Raw genomic sequence first — 15,331 nt, 5'->3', positions numbered from 1 at the left:
TCAATTTTGGAATTGCAGAGGACTAATTCATAGACTGAACTGCATGAATTTGACTTCACGTGTCAGTTGAAGCAGCACGTATGGGATTTGAACACGCTACTTCATCGCTGATATATTTCTTTTATGTGTGAATGTCGTTGTACTGGAAATGTATAGCTGTATTTGAGACCACGAAACTCGCACGGGATTATTAAAATCTACGTCCTACGTGTCTTGCAGACAAACATAAACGTTTCACGCGATGTCCCCCCCCTGTCACTTCATGTGCGTGGGACACTGGTGAAAATAAGCTGTCGATATCGCTCGTATCGCGTTTGGTTGAGCTATCGCGTATCACTCGTATCGCGCTTGGTTAGGCTAAAGCGTATCCTCGTATCGCGTTTGGTTAGGCTATCGTGTATCGCTCTTATCGCGTTTGGTTAGGCTAAATTTCTTGAACGTTTGTTGGTAACTTAGCAAATTTCGGTGTTTTATCCCTTACATTCCTTTTTCTTCCAACCAAGAAATTGACAGCCATGAAATATCAAAAATAGTTTTTTGTCTATATAGCTTCACGCGGCAATCAAGCCCTTGACACTAACCGATGTCTCAGTATCTGCCAAACAAAGGTGTATTTCAAAGATCTGTTTCCATATAAGGCGATACAAATACCAAAAACATACATTTCCTTTGACCCACCCTGTATTTGTTTGTAGCTAACGGACATGGTCGTACATGTATTCTTCGGTTCGTCTTACATGAAGATGTTTGTGTATGCACATGTTACAATATTGAATCTGCGGGGACCGCCGTGGCTTAGTTGGTTAGCACGCTAGCACGGCGTAATAACCCAGGAGCCTCTCACCAATGCGCTCATGCTGACTTCCTCCCCTGTCGTAAGTGAGAAGGTCATCCACCAACCTGCGGATGGTCTTGGGTTTCCCCAAGACTCTGCCCGGGTTCCTCCCACTGTAATGCTAGTCACCATCGTATAAGTGAAATATTTTTGAGCACGGCGTAGAGCACCAATCGAATTAATAAACACATGGTGGATTCGTTTCGTGTATATCTATACCCAGCGGACAAGCTTTTTGACATACGTTTTATGTGTAGGTGTTAATTTCTAGTGTAATGGATTTGTATTGTGTATGTATAATGACAAAGACAACACTCAAAACGGGTGGGAGTAAGTTTTACAGAAAAAATAATTGTTTAGTTAATTAGCGCAACTCTATAATTAGCACTACTGTGTAGTTTCTATTTGATATCATAAGCATCTCTGGGTTAATCCCATGTTTCGTGTAAAGGAGATTTTTATCAAATTATTCCATATGGTTGCACATCACAGACAGCCATTAAGTGAAAATAAAACAACAAAACCTCTGCCGGATTTTTTTGGGTCGATTTTTGAAGTGCTGTTATAATTTACTCTTCAGGGGATAACTTCTACACTTATCAATTCACCTAGTTTTTGTTTCCTCACAGTTTTAGACTCTCCCATTCGTTCAACGTTTGAAACAGACTAATCCCGCCTTTTCTCAAGTATTATTCAAGTACACCATGGCGGTCAGTTTTATAGGCTGAGGAGAATGTCAGGAGTAAACCACCGACCTCTGGCAAATTACCAGATAAGAATCTGGTCGCCGTCGTATAATTGAAATATTCTTGAGAATAGGGTAAAACATCAATCAAATAAACAAATAAATAAATATTTCTATGTGTGAAATTTTCAAGACAATGACGTAAGGCTGTTTTGTCAAAAATGCACTATTAAAAAGAGACAGCTTATTGAATGAGTTTGCTTTAAATTTAGAACCTTCTAGCAAAGTGCACGTCGATAGGACGCCATCATTTTATCTTCAGTTCTCAGATATTTTCACTTTAGATTAGTTCTATTCGCATTGATTTTTCGATTTAACCTACGGTAAGATTTTTGTCTTACGTCTGCATTCGGCCATCACTCACTATCACTAAACGTACGATAAAAATACACAAGTATCGAATCCATACTATGTTCTAGAAGTCTAACGTACAAGACACCCATTGGCGCTGAAAAAAATTTTGAATTTATCCGCAGTTTTGTACACACACAATTATTGTTTATCTGTTTTTAATTTCAGTTCTTTTCTTTTGTTTACATTTCCATTTGTATGTAAAAACGTCGTGAATAAGTTATGTGAGCATGAGTCATGTACCAAATGAGTCATGTACCAAATGAGTCATGTACCAAATGAGTCATGTGCCAAACTAAATCAATGAGTCACTTAGTACTCTGTTTAAACATGAATCCCGTGTACGTGTGTGCCCACTGCACACGTTTCGAGTGAAACACATGTTTGAAGCTTAAACATTTCAAAAACAATGAACAGAAAGAACGAAACACTTCACGTCTAGTCGAATTTCATAAGAAACCAGCTCAAATGACGCACATCTTAAGCGGCAGTAAAACAGCATCCCAAAATTGCCTTCGTTGTTGCGGTAAACATTATTATTTTATTTCCCTGCATTAGGAACACAGGTGATTCGAGGCTTTGACATTTGAATCTCACCATTATTCATTTGATTGGTCAATTCCGGAACCCCAAAGGCAGCATATCCAAGGATATTGACACTCTCCTTGTCTCTTATAGTACGTATTTCTCATTCCAGCAAATGCTCAAACAAACTTTTGTACTAGTAATCTATGCGTTGTAGAAAGACTTACAGCATAGAGAGTAAAACCCGAGCAGCGACGACAGTGTGATAGTTGGCAAATGGTCACACGTAACCGGTAAAATACGCCCGCAGCATAGAGAGTAAAACCCGAGCAGCGACGACAAGTGTGATAGTTGGCAAATGGTCACACGTAACCGGTGAAATACGCCCGCAGCATAGAGAGTAAAACCCGAGCAGCGACGACAAGTGTGATAGTTGGCAAATGGTCACACGTAACCGGTGAAATACGCCCGCTACATAGAGAGTAAAACCCGAGCAGCGACGACAGTGTGATAGTTGGCAAATGGTCACACGTAACCGGTGAAATACGCCCGCGGCATAGAGAGTAAAACCCGAGCAGCGACGACAGTGTGATAGTTGGCAAATTGTCACACGTAACCGGTGAAATACGCCCCCAGCATAGAGAGTAAAACCAGCACAGCGACGACAGTGTAATAGTTGGCAAATGGTTATATATGTACGCAACCGGTGAAATACGCCCGCAACATAGACGGTCAAACCTGAGCAGCGACGACAGTGTGATAGTTGGCAAATGGTTACATATGTACGTAACCGGTGAAATATGGCTTCATATGGTTTCTAACTCTACATGTTGTAAGTCTTTTGCTATACTGTAATCCTGCATAAAACAGGTTTCTGCTGGGGCGGTAATCATCGCCGAGGCCTGGTCCCTTTGCATTGTTTAATGTGATTGTATGTTAAATGTGATGACAACACAGTATTTGGAGTAATTCTAGACCAGTAACGTCTAAAAATATTTCATTTAATAACAATGACTTTTTTTACCTGCTTGTGCCATGATGCTAGGAGCCGAGTAATTTGTTATCATTTAAGATTTTTCATGATCACTTAGAATAAACCCTCGGATGAGGTAAACCGATAAGAATCTGTGCATCGAAACAGACATTCGTATACCAGACGTCAACCAGTAAGGACGTTTGAGGTCCGTAATTGCAAGGCCAATTCCCAAAAAGACGTATAACACAAACCACCAAAGAACTAAGAAAGTATAAAGTATGAAATTAGGTCGGAATCATGCAGAGAGACGCGGTCAACAGTTTTCGGTGATGTTTGAAAGGCGCAGGGTATGTTCCAGGAGGATGAGAGAAGTCGGTATTCAAATCGTGTACCGTGCTAGCGTATCTGTTGTCGATAATAAAACATCTATCTGAGCTGTGTTCATGTATCCAACGTGACGATCTAATTCAAGACGATGAATACACAGTCCCTAGCTTCGGGTTCAGCAGAATTAGGGGCCGTATTTTACCGGTTGTGTGTGATTACACACCAAGTATCACACTGTCGTTGCTGCTCTCGTGTTACGCTCTACATCGTAAGTTTTTTGTTATAGTTCCAGATCTTTGCCCAGCCCTCTTTCATTAGACAGATAAAAGCGTAGGACCAATCAGAATTGCCGTTTCAATGCCGACATGAATTAATGAGTAGACATTCAGTTTCCAAAATACTATAAAAGGAATTCGTTGGGTCAAACAGATGACGACCTGAGAGTACGGTTTTTTCTTTTCTATTTTTTTGTGTGTCTATCTAGATCTAGGTAGCGCAGTCAGCTTGCATAGAGGCTACTAGATCCGGCTTCTCACAGATTGGTTTTACTTCAGATCAGTATTTGGCGACATTTAAGCTAATACAGAGATTGTTTGTACCAGATGAGTCATTGCCATTGTTGGGAAGAGTTTTATTGATGCTTTTTAATGTTTTTCAAAATTTAGAATAGAGAAGATGACGGCCATTAGACATCTTCAAAACCTAGAGTGTCATAGAGACGTTGGTCGTTATTATGTTTGTAATGATGGCAATAAAACATGGATTAGTACTGAAAAGCGACTAAGGGATAACATAAAGGATTAATTCTAAAGCGATAATGACATCCACACAATCCACGCTGTAAATAAATCCCAATTAAAGCTTATAATTGCCGACTTCATTGCTACCAGGGTCGACAAACATTACCATTGGTACTTGTAAACACAAAACGGTGTTTCATCTTCAAGAGAAGATGAACTCAGCCTATAGATATGTCAAACAATCTAATCTGACACGGACACGTGTACCACGGACCGAGACCAACGAGGAGACTGCGCACAACCGTTAATCGCCCGACTAATCATAATGCAGGTAAGCATATCGTATTACGGAAGCTCTCAAATATAAACGTAAACACCTGAAGCAATTTGCGGTCATAAATTACTAATTAAAGTCACGATTTGTGTGTCACCTATAGACAATAAACATTTTGTATTAAAATCTTTTTCTTTTTTTTTTTTGAATGTAAGTTTATTAGACCTCAATTTCGAGGGCTGAAACCTGACATGATACATAAACACGAACAACAAGTTTAATTTTTAAGTTGTAAAGGATGATTATCTGTATTAAAATTTCTCATTGTCTTTGCGGTTATTGGTTAATCAAGGGTTATTGTGAGAAGTAATTATTGCCCTAAGCTGTCAGCTTTTAATCTCATGCAATTTCCTGGTCTTCGTTCTACAATAACGCTGTAACAGATTCAGATTCAGTGCGGCGCAAACATATCCTGTAAACAAATCGAGAGAGCTAGTTTGAGGGTTCAGTTTGGTGAGTCTGCAAAAACCGTGGACACCCTTGTATTCTGAATCATTTACTTATTCTGTAGTGACTCACCAAATATGTGGATACCATTTTGTACGGAGAGACTATAAGTTAAAAAAAAATCATATAGGACGCGTACTGCTGGAAATGTCTGGCGGAATATGTCAATGACTCAGAATAAATATGTGCAATTTATTTATCGATTTGTCCAACAAGGTCTTCTTTTGTTTTTACAACGTCGAAAACTGATCTGAATTAGGCTCTACCATTCTGGGTAAGGCGTAAGATTGAGGTATGATGGTGGGTCTAAAGACAGAAAAAAAAGATCTGAAATAGGAGCTTACGCTTTGGATGAGGCGTAAGGTTAAGGTATGGCTCAGTGGAGATTTGGCCACACTTCTCATCTCAGTAGGGTTGATGTTTGAGAAATATGGTGGGTGATAGGGTTGATGTTTGAGAAATATGGTGGGTGATAGGGTTGATGTTTGAGAAAAATGGTGGATGATAGGGTTGATGTTTGAGAAATATGGTGGGTGATAGGGTTGATGTTTGAGAAATATGGTGGATGATAGGGTTGATGTTTGAGAAATATGGTGTGTGAGTGGGTTGATGTTTGAGAAATATGGTGTGTGAGTGGGTTGATGTTTGAGAAATATGGTGGATGATAGGGTTGATGTTTGAGAAATATAGAGTGTGAGTGGGTTGATGTTTGAGAAATGACGTGGACACTATTTATTGGTGAGCCGCTAGTCTTGTATTACGCTCCAAGATGTCTTTTCGTATTAATTGAGTAAATTTTTCAGCAGGAAAATTTGCCCAGCGTTATGTTGAGCCATGCAGTAAAGTTTTATTGCGATGAATAAAGGCGTTTATCCCTATATGTGTCTACTTAGCAAATCTGTGATTTTAACTAAAAGCGTGATATCAAAAAAGGTTTTGTGGGCGATTCCCCGCAAATTTTGCGCCCATTTGTATTGGCAGATGCGTAAAAAGGAGTGCAAAAAAAGCTCTCACAACTGTGTGGTAGAATTCTGGCCAACGTTAGATTACGTTATTATAATTATTGTCTAAAAAGCCAAGAAATAGGTTAAATTCAATTCACTGCTTTTTTGGTGGAAACAAAAAGAGAAAAATTATAAAATGCTCTCCCAAAAGTTCATTTTTATAATCTTCTTGTAAGAATGGAATTGAAGGAAATTCTCCTAAAACTTTACTATCGTTAACACTTCACAATAAGTGTTGAAGTCTTTTTACTGTAACTACTCCGCACCATCTGTCGTCGTCAGCACAAACCTCGATGAGTAATTTCACCGATATTGCAACGTCACAGATGAGTCATGTGACCTTTCCACAGCTTGAGCACACTTAATCTTTTAAGTATAAAGCTCATGCAATCTCGATTAAAGAAAGGTCAATAAAGGATGACATCCTGAACCCATTGGAGCTAAATTCAACAGATACTCTGTTGAAAAAAAATTAAAATAAAAAAATTGAAACAAACAACCACTTAACAATGACAAAGATTTCTTTTGTACCTCCAGTAACACATTTCTGGCTTATCTATGCCCGAAACTTCCGCTCTGCATCAGTGTTGAAATATCACAAATTGTCAAACAGTCATTGTGCTCTATCATTATAACTTTGACATTCTCTAAAACGATGAAATGCGAACAATCCTCAACACGTCTTCAAATTGATATTATCGCGTTCAATTACCCTCACGGCTATAAGGCTGTGTTACGATAATGATGTTTTTCTTTCACCCCGCTGAACCTTGGGAAGGTCACTGGGCATGCTCGTTTAATTATGCCGCTACAACCGAATCTTAATTAAATTTAGAGGTAAATATTTTAAAACAATACTTAACATTACTTGTAGATTATATCGCTCATGTTTGCATGTATTTCTATTCTCTTGATAAGAGGTTGACATTTATCTAATTACAACAAAGTCAAGCGACAGATAAAAAACTGTATACTTGAGATTTGCTCAGCTAAAATGTTAAATTTAATTTAATTCTAAGTAACATACAAAGGAAGTGTCATCTGACTTTCATACGATTATATCAAAATGGCTTAAATGATATCAGGAAAGATTTGGTCAATCTGGGCTTCCACTGTTCTCCATACAATGTTCTTTATACTGTATTACTTTTGTTCGGAACAATATTCACGGAGACAGCAACAACAATTCTCGCATCATCCAATAAAGCGTAGGGTAATTTATGTACTTATTAAGAACATTTCGGAAAATCTCTAAAACTGGCTTCACTTCTTGCTCATGAAGCAGTTTCCTGTTGTATTCTCGGTTTCACTTTCACTAAATTTCGTTGACGTTTTGCTTCGTTTATTTTTCCATAAAGATAATATAACCCACACAAATTTGAATCAGACAAATAAAATCCCACAAACTACATGTACTAATTAGTTTCTGGCCCATTTTTTGAACCACAAAAACTTCTAATTTATTTTGGTCACATTTTAACAAGTGGGCCAGTCTTTGTTCATTTTTATTGTTAAAGTAAAAGAAAGCTAAAATATGAAGTAAAATTCATCATATAGACAACTGAGAACTGTGTGTAAAATACTTTCATTTATTTTTTGAGATTTTTGTAAGAGTGTAAGAGACATTCAAATATTTGAATTCTATCGGCCATACTGACGGTATTTAAGAGCTATGACGCCACATAAACTTTCTCCTGATGTTCACCAGAAGGAAGGAATTTTTGAGAACATTATTTCAGCAATATTTTACTCATAGGTAAAAAGAGTTATAACAATATTCAGTGTTTTGACTAAAGATAGAAAAACTTCCTGTGACGTCAGAGTTCCTAAACTCTGATAGTATGGTCCATAAAGCCCACCTTAGAATCCCAAGGTTTAAACGCCTTTAACTCTCTTCACAAAAATCTAAAAAAATAAATAAAAGTATATTTATGCATAGCTTTAAGTTGTGTGTATGATGAGCCTTACTTCATATTTTGGCTTCCTTTGACTTTATAAAAGTCCACCAGAAAACTAAGTTAGGCTTTCAGGACGTATAATGATCCCTGACCCGTGTTTAGATTGTGTCCCATATCCGTGCCTTTGTTGACAGTAAGTGTAGAGGTTCGCCCAGTAGCGACCATTATACTTATGTATTCTTCCAAATGAAATAAATTTGGTGAAACGAAAGACAAATTTACAAATGTAAACATGTTTTCACATTTTTAATGGGGCGATAATTAGTCTCATGTTAATGACCCATTTATATGTTCAAACTGTAGTGTACAAATCATATATCCCCTGGGGCTGATGATATCTAGAAGCTTTGTTCTTTTTTTTCAAACAAGTTTATCCTGGTCTCATGCATTGTGTTTGTCTAATATTGGGTCAAAGGTCAATGGTTTACTCCTGGAGCTCCGGTTTCATCCAACCAAAACCCTGGAAAAAAAGTTGTGTAAGTGAAATATTTTTGAGCATACTGGCGTCGAATACCACTCAGATAAATCCATAACAAATAACAAGCTTAAGTCTCAATGCTGAAGGACTAGCGGGAGGCTATGAAATTCCCTATCTATGGTTAACCGATCACTCAATTGAGTTTCTACATGTGTGTTTTAGACAACAAAAACCAGTTGGAAGATCGTGACAACCATTACCCAGCCAACCCACCCACGTTTAAAGTTTAAACCGTGATGTACTCAAAATGTACGCTCCTTCCACATGGTCCAGTGGGTAACGATTCCGCTCATGCGCAATGATCTACGATTTGCCCCATGGCTGTTGTTGTTTAATTCTGTTAACAAGTCAAAAAACAAGATTCTTCATGCTGTCGAAACTATGCAGATCAGGGTGGGCCAGATGGTGGCTAATAATAATATAGATGTGAAAAAACAAAAACAAAAAATAATCTATTGTCACGGCAAAAAACATCAACTGGTATCTCTTTCAGACATACGTCATGAGATTTACTTCTACTCAAGTATTGTTCACTGGCGACAAGGAGTTGGTCATGGCCGAGGGCTTAAACGGTTCTCGAAGTATCCAAACCACAAGTCAGACACTTAGCCGGTGAGACAATACCCAGTCAAATTCTTAAAGGCCAGTTTCATTAATAAAATTAGCATTATAAATAATTTGGTATATGGACCAAACGCATGATTGTCTATGTAGGACAGATTTCCAGAGATGCCTCTACAGCATGGAGTCGGTGAGATGTGTATTTTGAAAGTTTTAATAGGAGATGTGTGATGGGAGTGGTCAGCGAAGCATATCCGGATTCAAAGTCACACTTCAGGGATTTATTTTTTTATTTATTTGATTGGTGTTTTACGCCGTACTCAAGAATATTTCACCTATACGAAGGCGGACAGCATTATGGTGGGAGGAAACCGGGTACAGCCCCGGGGAAACCCACGACCATCCGCAGGTTGCTGGCAGACTTTCCCACTTAAGGCCGGAGAGGAAGCCAGCATGAGCTGGACTTGAACTCACAGCGACCGCATTGGTGAGAGACTCCTGGGTCATTACGCTGCGCTAGCCCCGTCACAGTTCAGGGAAATTACAGTGGCAGACATGACTGGCTTCTTGTGATGCGTGTGGTCAGCGGACCATACCCAGATTCAAAGCCACAGTTCAGGGATATTACTCTGGCAGACATGACTGATTTCTTGTGAAACTGTAAACTTTAATGAAAGGACATCCACAAGGTCAAAATATGGAGAGAAAATAAGAATTATCATAGGCACATGAAATATTCACGTGAACTTTCTGTGGGGTGGGAAACTCCAGTAAAGCTATAACGAAACTAAAGCCTTGAAATAGAACGACCGCGATATGGAAAGAGGCCTGTGATATCGCCTATATCACCACCGGGCACAACTTAAGGGATTCTCTTGTGCATGACGTCCTTATGGAAAATTTCGTGCACACCATGGATGTTTTTACTATTTTTGTTTTGTTGGGGTTAAACGTTACATAATATCCTGTGTCAATCACAATACCAATAATTAAAGACGGACAGCTTAGGCACACTTCTTCCTAGTAAACCGCACGAAGTGCAGATATTTTTTAAGTGCTGCATCACTGGAAGACCATGCCAAACACATCAGACACGACGTCCTGCCAAGTCACAGAGGAATGACTCTGGATCATGTCATAAGGCTTATTTGACACACTAGATAGAAACGTTGCCAGTTTCGAACCTTAATAACAACTTGGGCTTTTACGCTAACGATAGGTGTATAGTATGTATGGTTGAATTGTTCAGCAGTGAGAGGTTAAAGCACATACATACACACAGACATACATGACTGAATAAACTGTAAATGCGTGATATTAATTCCACGTGATACAAATATATTTCGCTATGTGTGAGACATGTCATGAATCCTACCTATAGCTCTGAGTGTGGTGTTACTGCATGCTAAATGCCCTGAATGACATCAACATACAGAGCACCTGATTAAGTGCAGGTTTAGCTGGGTTCGTGATTAATACAAATACGCATGGCTGCATATACACTTTATTTAATTGGTGAAGCCTACATATACAAGTATACGTGCACGCGTAAATAGACACATGCCGCTACGCTAGACTGAGATTTATGGCTCTTATTTGGTGTGTGTAATTCGTAATAATGATAATCCGGCCTTCGGTGTTTTATCAATGGCCAATAATACGTAGTAAGCTGGCTTAGCCAAAGTCAGGCCCAGGACAGTAACAGCTTTTGTCGGTTCTGTAGAAACCGGCTGTAGCCTAGAATTGTGAGGTGGTAGGCTCGAAGCTAACTCTGGTCAATTTGGTTGCGATAATTGTGAGCCTACCACGTCACAATTATGATTATCATACTAGGGATTATGAACATTTGTTAGCGCGTGTGGTTTCTCCAGGATAGGTCTATTCTGTTTCCTTCACCATAGAATTATACACCATCCGATAGGTAAAAAGTTTTTTTCAGCACGGCGTTATTTGTTTGAATCAAATTAAAGACGTAATTATTGACAGTATCACTAATTTCAAAGGTAAATACAAAATGCATGAATAAATTTCCATTTCCATTTTGATTCTCCTATTTTGCATAATTTTTACTTGAACCGGATAACCCCTTGACTGAAAACAAGATAAACTCAAAATCAGTCGCACAAAGTTTAATTGGAAGAAAAAATATTCCTATCATGTCCATCCCTTTTTGTCCCGTCATTTTATAACTTTGTGACAGCAGACCGCGATATAATTTCCTCATGTTCACTGACAACCATAAAATAAACCTCGCTTATTAAAATATAACTCCTTTTGCATGATCCATGGCTGTTTGGTGCGGTTGGTTTCATCAACACATGCATAAAGCCACAGTCGCACGTGCAAGACGTTTTCAATTAGAAAACCATATATTGCGCAAGACGCATCAGAATCACACTTTACAGCCAAGAAAGCTGCTGAGAAATCAAAAAGCTTACGTATAATACTGCACGGCGTGCATGCACACATTAAATGTGACGCGTATGTTATAGACCGGGTGCAATAAGACAGCGTACATTAAGGATATCGTGTATGTCATGTGGGATCCTTCTTCTGTACGTCACTTCTCTCAAGATGACAGAACTGACACGTTAACGTGATTGTACCTAAGTGTTTTAGATACACGTGAGTGTTTTTCCTGGGCTCTGCTCGGTTTTCTCCAACCATAATGCTGGCCGCCGTCATATAAGTGAAATATTCTTGAATACGGTGTAAATCATCAATAAAAAAATTAAATATTTAAGACATGTTGCCAGCGGCTTTTCAGAGTAGTAAATCATACAGCATCTCAACTGTACACTGTACAGCTGAGGACTGTCAAACATCTGTACTTGTATATATATATATATATATATATATATATATATATATATATATAAATCCTACAAAACATGCAACACTCTGTAATTATCTATGTGCATGTTTAGCTAGTTAATTAGTTATCGTAGGTAGTTAATTATCTGTTTGTTTGTTTTTTTCTTCTTCTTTTTTTTGTTTGTTTAACGTTATAATCAAGATTATTTACTCAGAGCGTGACGGCCTGTTTTATGGGTGACAAACAATAGAGCCCAGAATAAACCACTAATCTTTAGTAAGTCACTGACGAACTTTTTCACCTGTGACATACATCTTGCTAAGCTCACGAATCTACTCTCAAATGCGCATAGAGTGGACATAGTGCACACAGAGATAAAAGTGTTGAAATTGAAATAGTCGCAGCCAGAGACATGATGGTAACAAGAATCAATGCATTGCATACACGCATACCACTAACTCTGCTTTGCAATGAAAATTAGCCATTACACTTAGCTTACACCTAACATTAATTACGTGGTTTAGGGGACAACAGGCCCAGGCGCAGTTCGTTTCATGCAAGTTTACTGTCAGGTTTTAAAAATTCGCAGCCTTGACATATGTATTGCTTGAGGTGATGTTCCAAATTTAGACAGCCATAGCTTCTATTGTTGATACAGTGTTCGTCAACGTTCGGCTGCTTCCGTGTAGATGCCTTCAACGTTCGGCTGGTTCCGTGTCGATGTGGTGAACGCTCGGCTTGTTTCGTGTATCACGAGAGGTTATCTCGCTCGACTGGTGACAGAGCGAGATAACCGGAGAAAGATTGGCATCTTTTCTGTTTGTTTGCATGGGACAGTAGCGCCGCCTTTAACAATATTTCGTTCACATCACAACTGTGATATGAATCTAGCATCAGATTAACCTCAGTGTCTGGTTGTTTGAAGTGTATATGACACCGACACAGACAAAGAGGGTTTGTTTCTAACTTCGCCTGTGGAAATTTACTTTACAATTAAGTTCATGCTTGAAATCATATTTATATTAAACATTTGTTATAGGCTTTCTAGGCTTTAAACAGTGTCTCGGTTGTGTGATTTATTTATTTGATTATGGTTTGACGCCATATTCAAGAATTTTCATTTTGCGTTCATACGATTGCGGTCAGTGCTATTAATGGAGGAAATCGGAGTATTCGGAATAAACCATTGACTTTTGGCAAGTTACTTAGGATTGTTGTCAACCATGAATCTCTACCGCTCATTTCCCAAGAGCAATGAGAGCATGGGAATCTAAAATTCACTCACGGCTGGGATTAAACCGCACCTTGAGTATCCTGGCGATTTAATAACGAGCATCTGCTCATATTTATAGTGCTGTCTCAGTGCAAAATAACTCTAACGACCCCAGAGAGGACACCAGAAAGGACACCACACACGACATCACACTCACTGACACGGGGGCAATTTGCACTAGACACTGAGCACTGAATCCAGAGCTATAAGCACGGAAATACAACTATTTCTCTAATCGCATTGTTCACGCATGATGGTTAATCGCGCAATTTTTCACCACTTCAGTGCAGCAGTTCAGGATTCACAGGCAGAGACAATATGGTAATTTTGAGATCTTGAAAAGTAACATGTAGAGATATGCATGAGACGCATGGTTTGAAACGCTTTATATGTAGCACTCATTACATACTGATGCACAGCAAAATTGTTTTGAAAGATTACAGTTCATCGTAAATTCTCATCCTTGCGCGGTAAGTATATTAGAGAAAGTGTAATAAAAAGTAGAATTAATGTGGAACAAAATGAGCTAAAGTGCGACGACAATGTGACTCTTGACATCAGTGGTGTATGTTACAATTTTGGGGAAATATAGCATCACTCGACATTTTTGCTTACGTCAGCGTTTAATTCCAACTCTACTGTTCATTACTTAATCTGTAGTATTGTGATCAAGTTGAAGCCCGAAGACAGCCTCCGTTACATGGCAAGTAATTATACATGTACAAGAATATCTGAGTGTTTTGTACACACCAATGCAAAATAGACAATGTGCTTTAATGTCTTTAGAAAATATGCAAGAGGCCAAAGACAATGGAATAAATGAATACAAGCCGGCCTTTTGTCAGCAGGTTTGTCGTGTAACGGTGCGGTGGTTTCACACGTGGTCTATAAGGTTTCCTCCACTCATAAACCTGACAGCTGTTGCATATATTTCTTTATATCGGACGTGAAGCCAAATTCAAATAAATATACCAATTAAGAAACAAGAAACAGCTGCAAAAACCCGCAAGTGTTAGGTTTAGACGCCTTATTAGGTGAAAGACCCGTGTTACAAGATAGGATAAGAAAACTTTGACAAACGGACCAATTGACCTGATTTCTAAAGCTAATTGTTGCAGGTATTGAGAGGAAGGATTAACGCAAGGAAGGAAGAAAACTTACGGCATCCAATGTCGACAAGACCAGGTTTCTCTTGTTCATGATTTTCCCTCCTAGCTTTAGTCTGCATTCCGGAGCACAGTCGGAGAAGTCCCAAGATTTTCCCGTTACGCTCCTGACCATGCGGAAATTCGCCAGATTCGCCCGGAGTTCCGAACCGCTGTCTCTCAAGGATGACGATGTGGCGGTGGGTGCAAAGGCTACCAACAGCATGAAAATGGCATAAAAGCGTTTAGCACAAATAACGTTTTCCATGATGGGACGAAGTTAACCCTGTTCAAGGCAACGAAATGTGCTTAGCTGTTCTTAAAAGGCTTGTTGTTACGGCTTCAAGTTCACGTGAACAAGACCTCTTAACTTGCCCTGCACTCTGTGATGTATGAACTCTTTTTAATATTAACAGCCTTTTATATCTATGATGAGCTGATGAAAAAAAAAAACGTCCCCAACAAAAAAAGCCCCTGCCAGAAGTTACTGGAGACAATGCATGCATGACACGGCTGACTAGGGAAGCGTGTCCATCTAACGGGCCACGAGACCGATGAAAACGAGCCTTCATTGCTCACATCATCTTTCTGTGTATGCGATGATGATGATGTTATAATAGATGAAAAATATGAACTCTGCTCATTAGCAGACTAACGACAATTTATCTCCTTTGGAGAGTTTTAATAGGATTTATAAATGCTTTGACTAACGTAAACCTGTCCAAAGGCATCTATAAACGGCTTAGAGGCTACGACACTCAGTAATGTGAGATCATCATTAAGATTTGATCGTCGGAAATAAAAAAAAAACAAACAC

At 38.8% G+C, this 15,331-nt stretch overlaps 1 protein-coding gene across 1 annotated transcript in view; it reads right to left on the bottom strand.

The window, feature by feature from the left end:
• Window positions 1-14,782, bottom strand: part of LOC135464011 (zinc metalloproteinase dpy-31-like) — a 31,246-nt gene extending 16,464 nt beyond the window's left edge. Inside the window, exon 1 of the mRNA XM_064741485.1 lies at window positions 14,531-14,782. Coding sequence (XP_064597555.1) covers window positions 14,531-14,782 — 252 coding nt within the window. The remainder of the gene's footprint in view (window positions 1-14,530) is intronic.
• Between the last annotated feature and the right edge of the window lie 549 nt (window positions 14,783-15,331).

This window comes from Liolophura sinensis, chromosome 3 (assembly GCF_032854445.1).
Source record: "Liolophura sinensis isolate JHLJ2023 chromosome 3, CUHK_Ljap_v2, whole genome shotgun sequence".
Lineage (NCBI taxonomy): Eukaryota > Metazoa > Mollusca > Polyplacophora > Chitonida > Chitonidae > Liolophura > Liolophura sinensis.
This window is presented reverse-complemented; position numbering and strand designations above follow the sequence as displayed.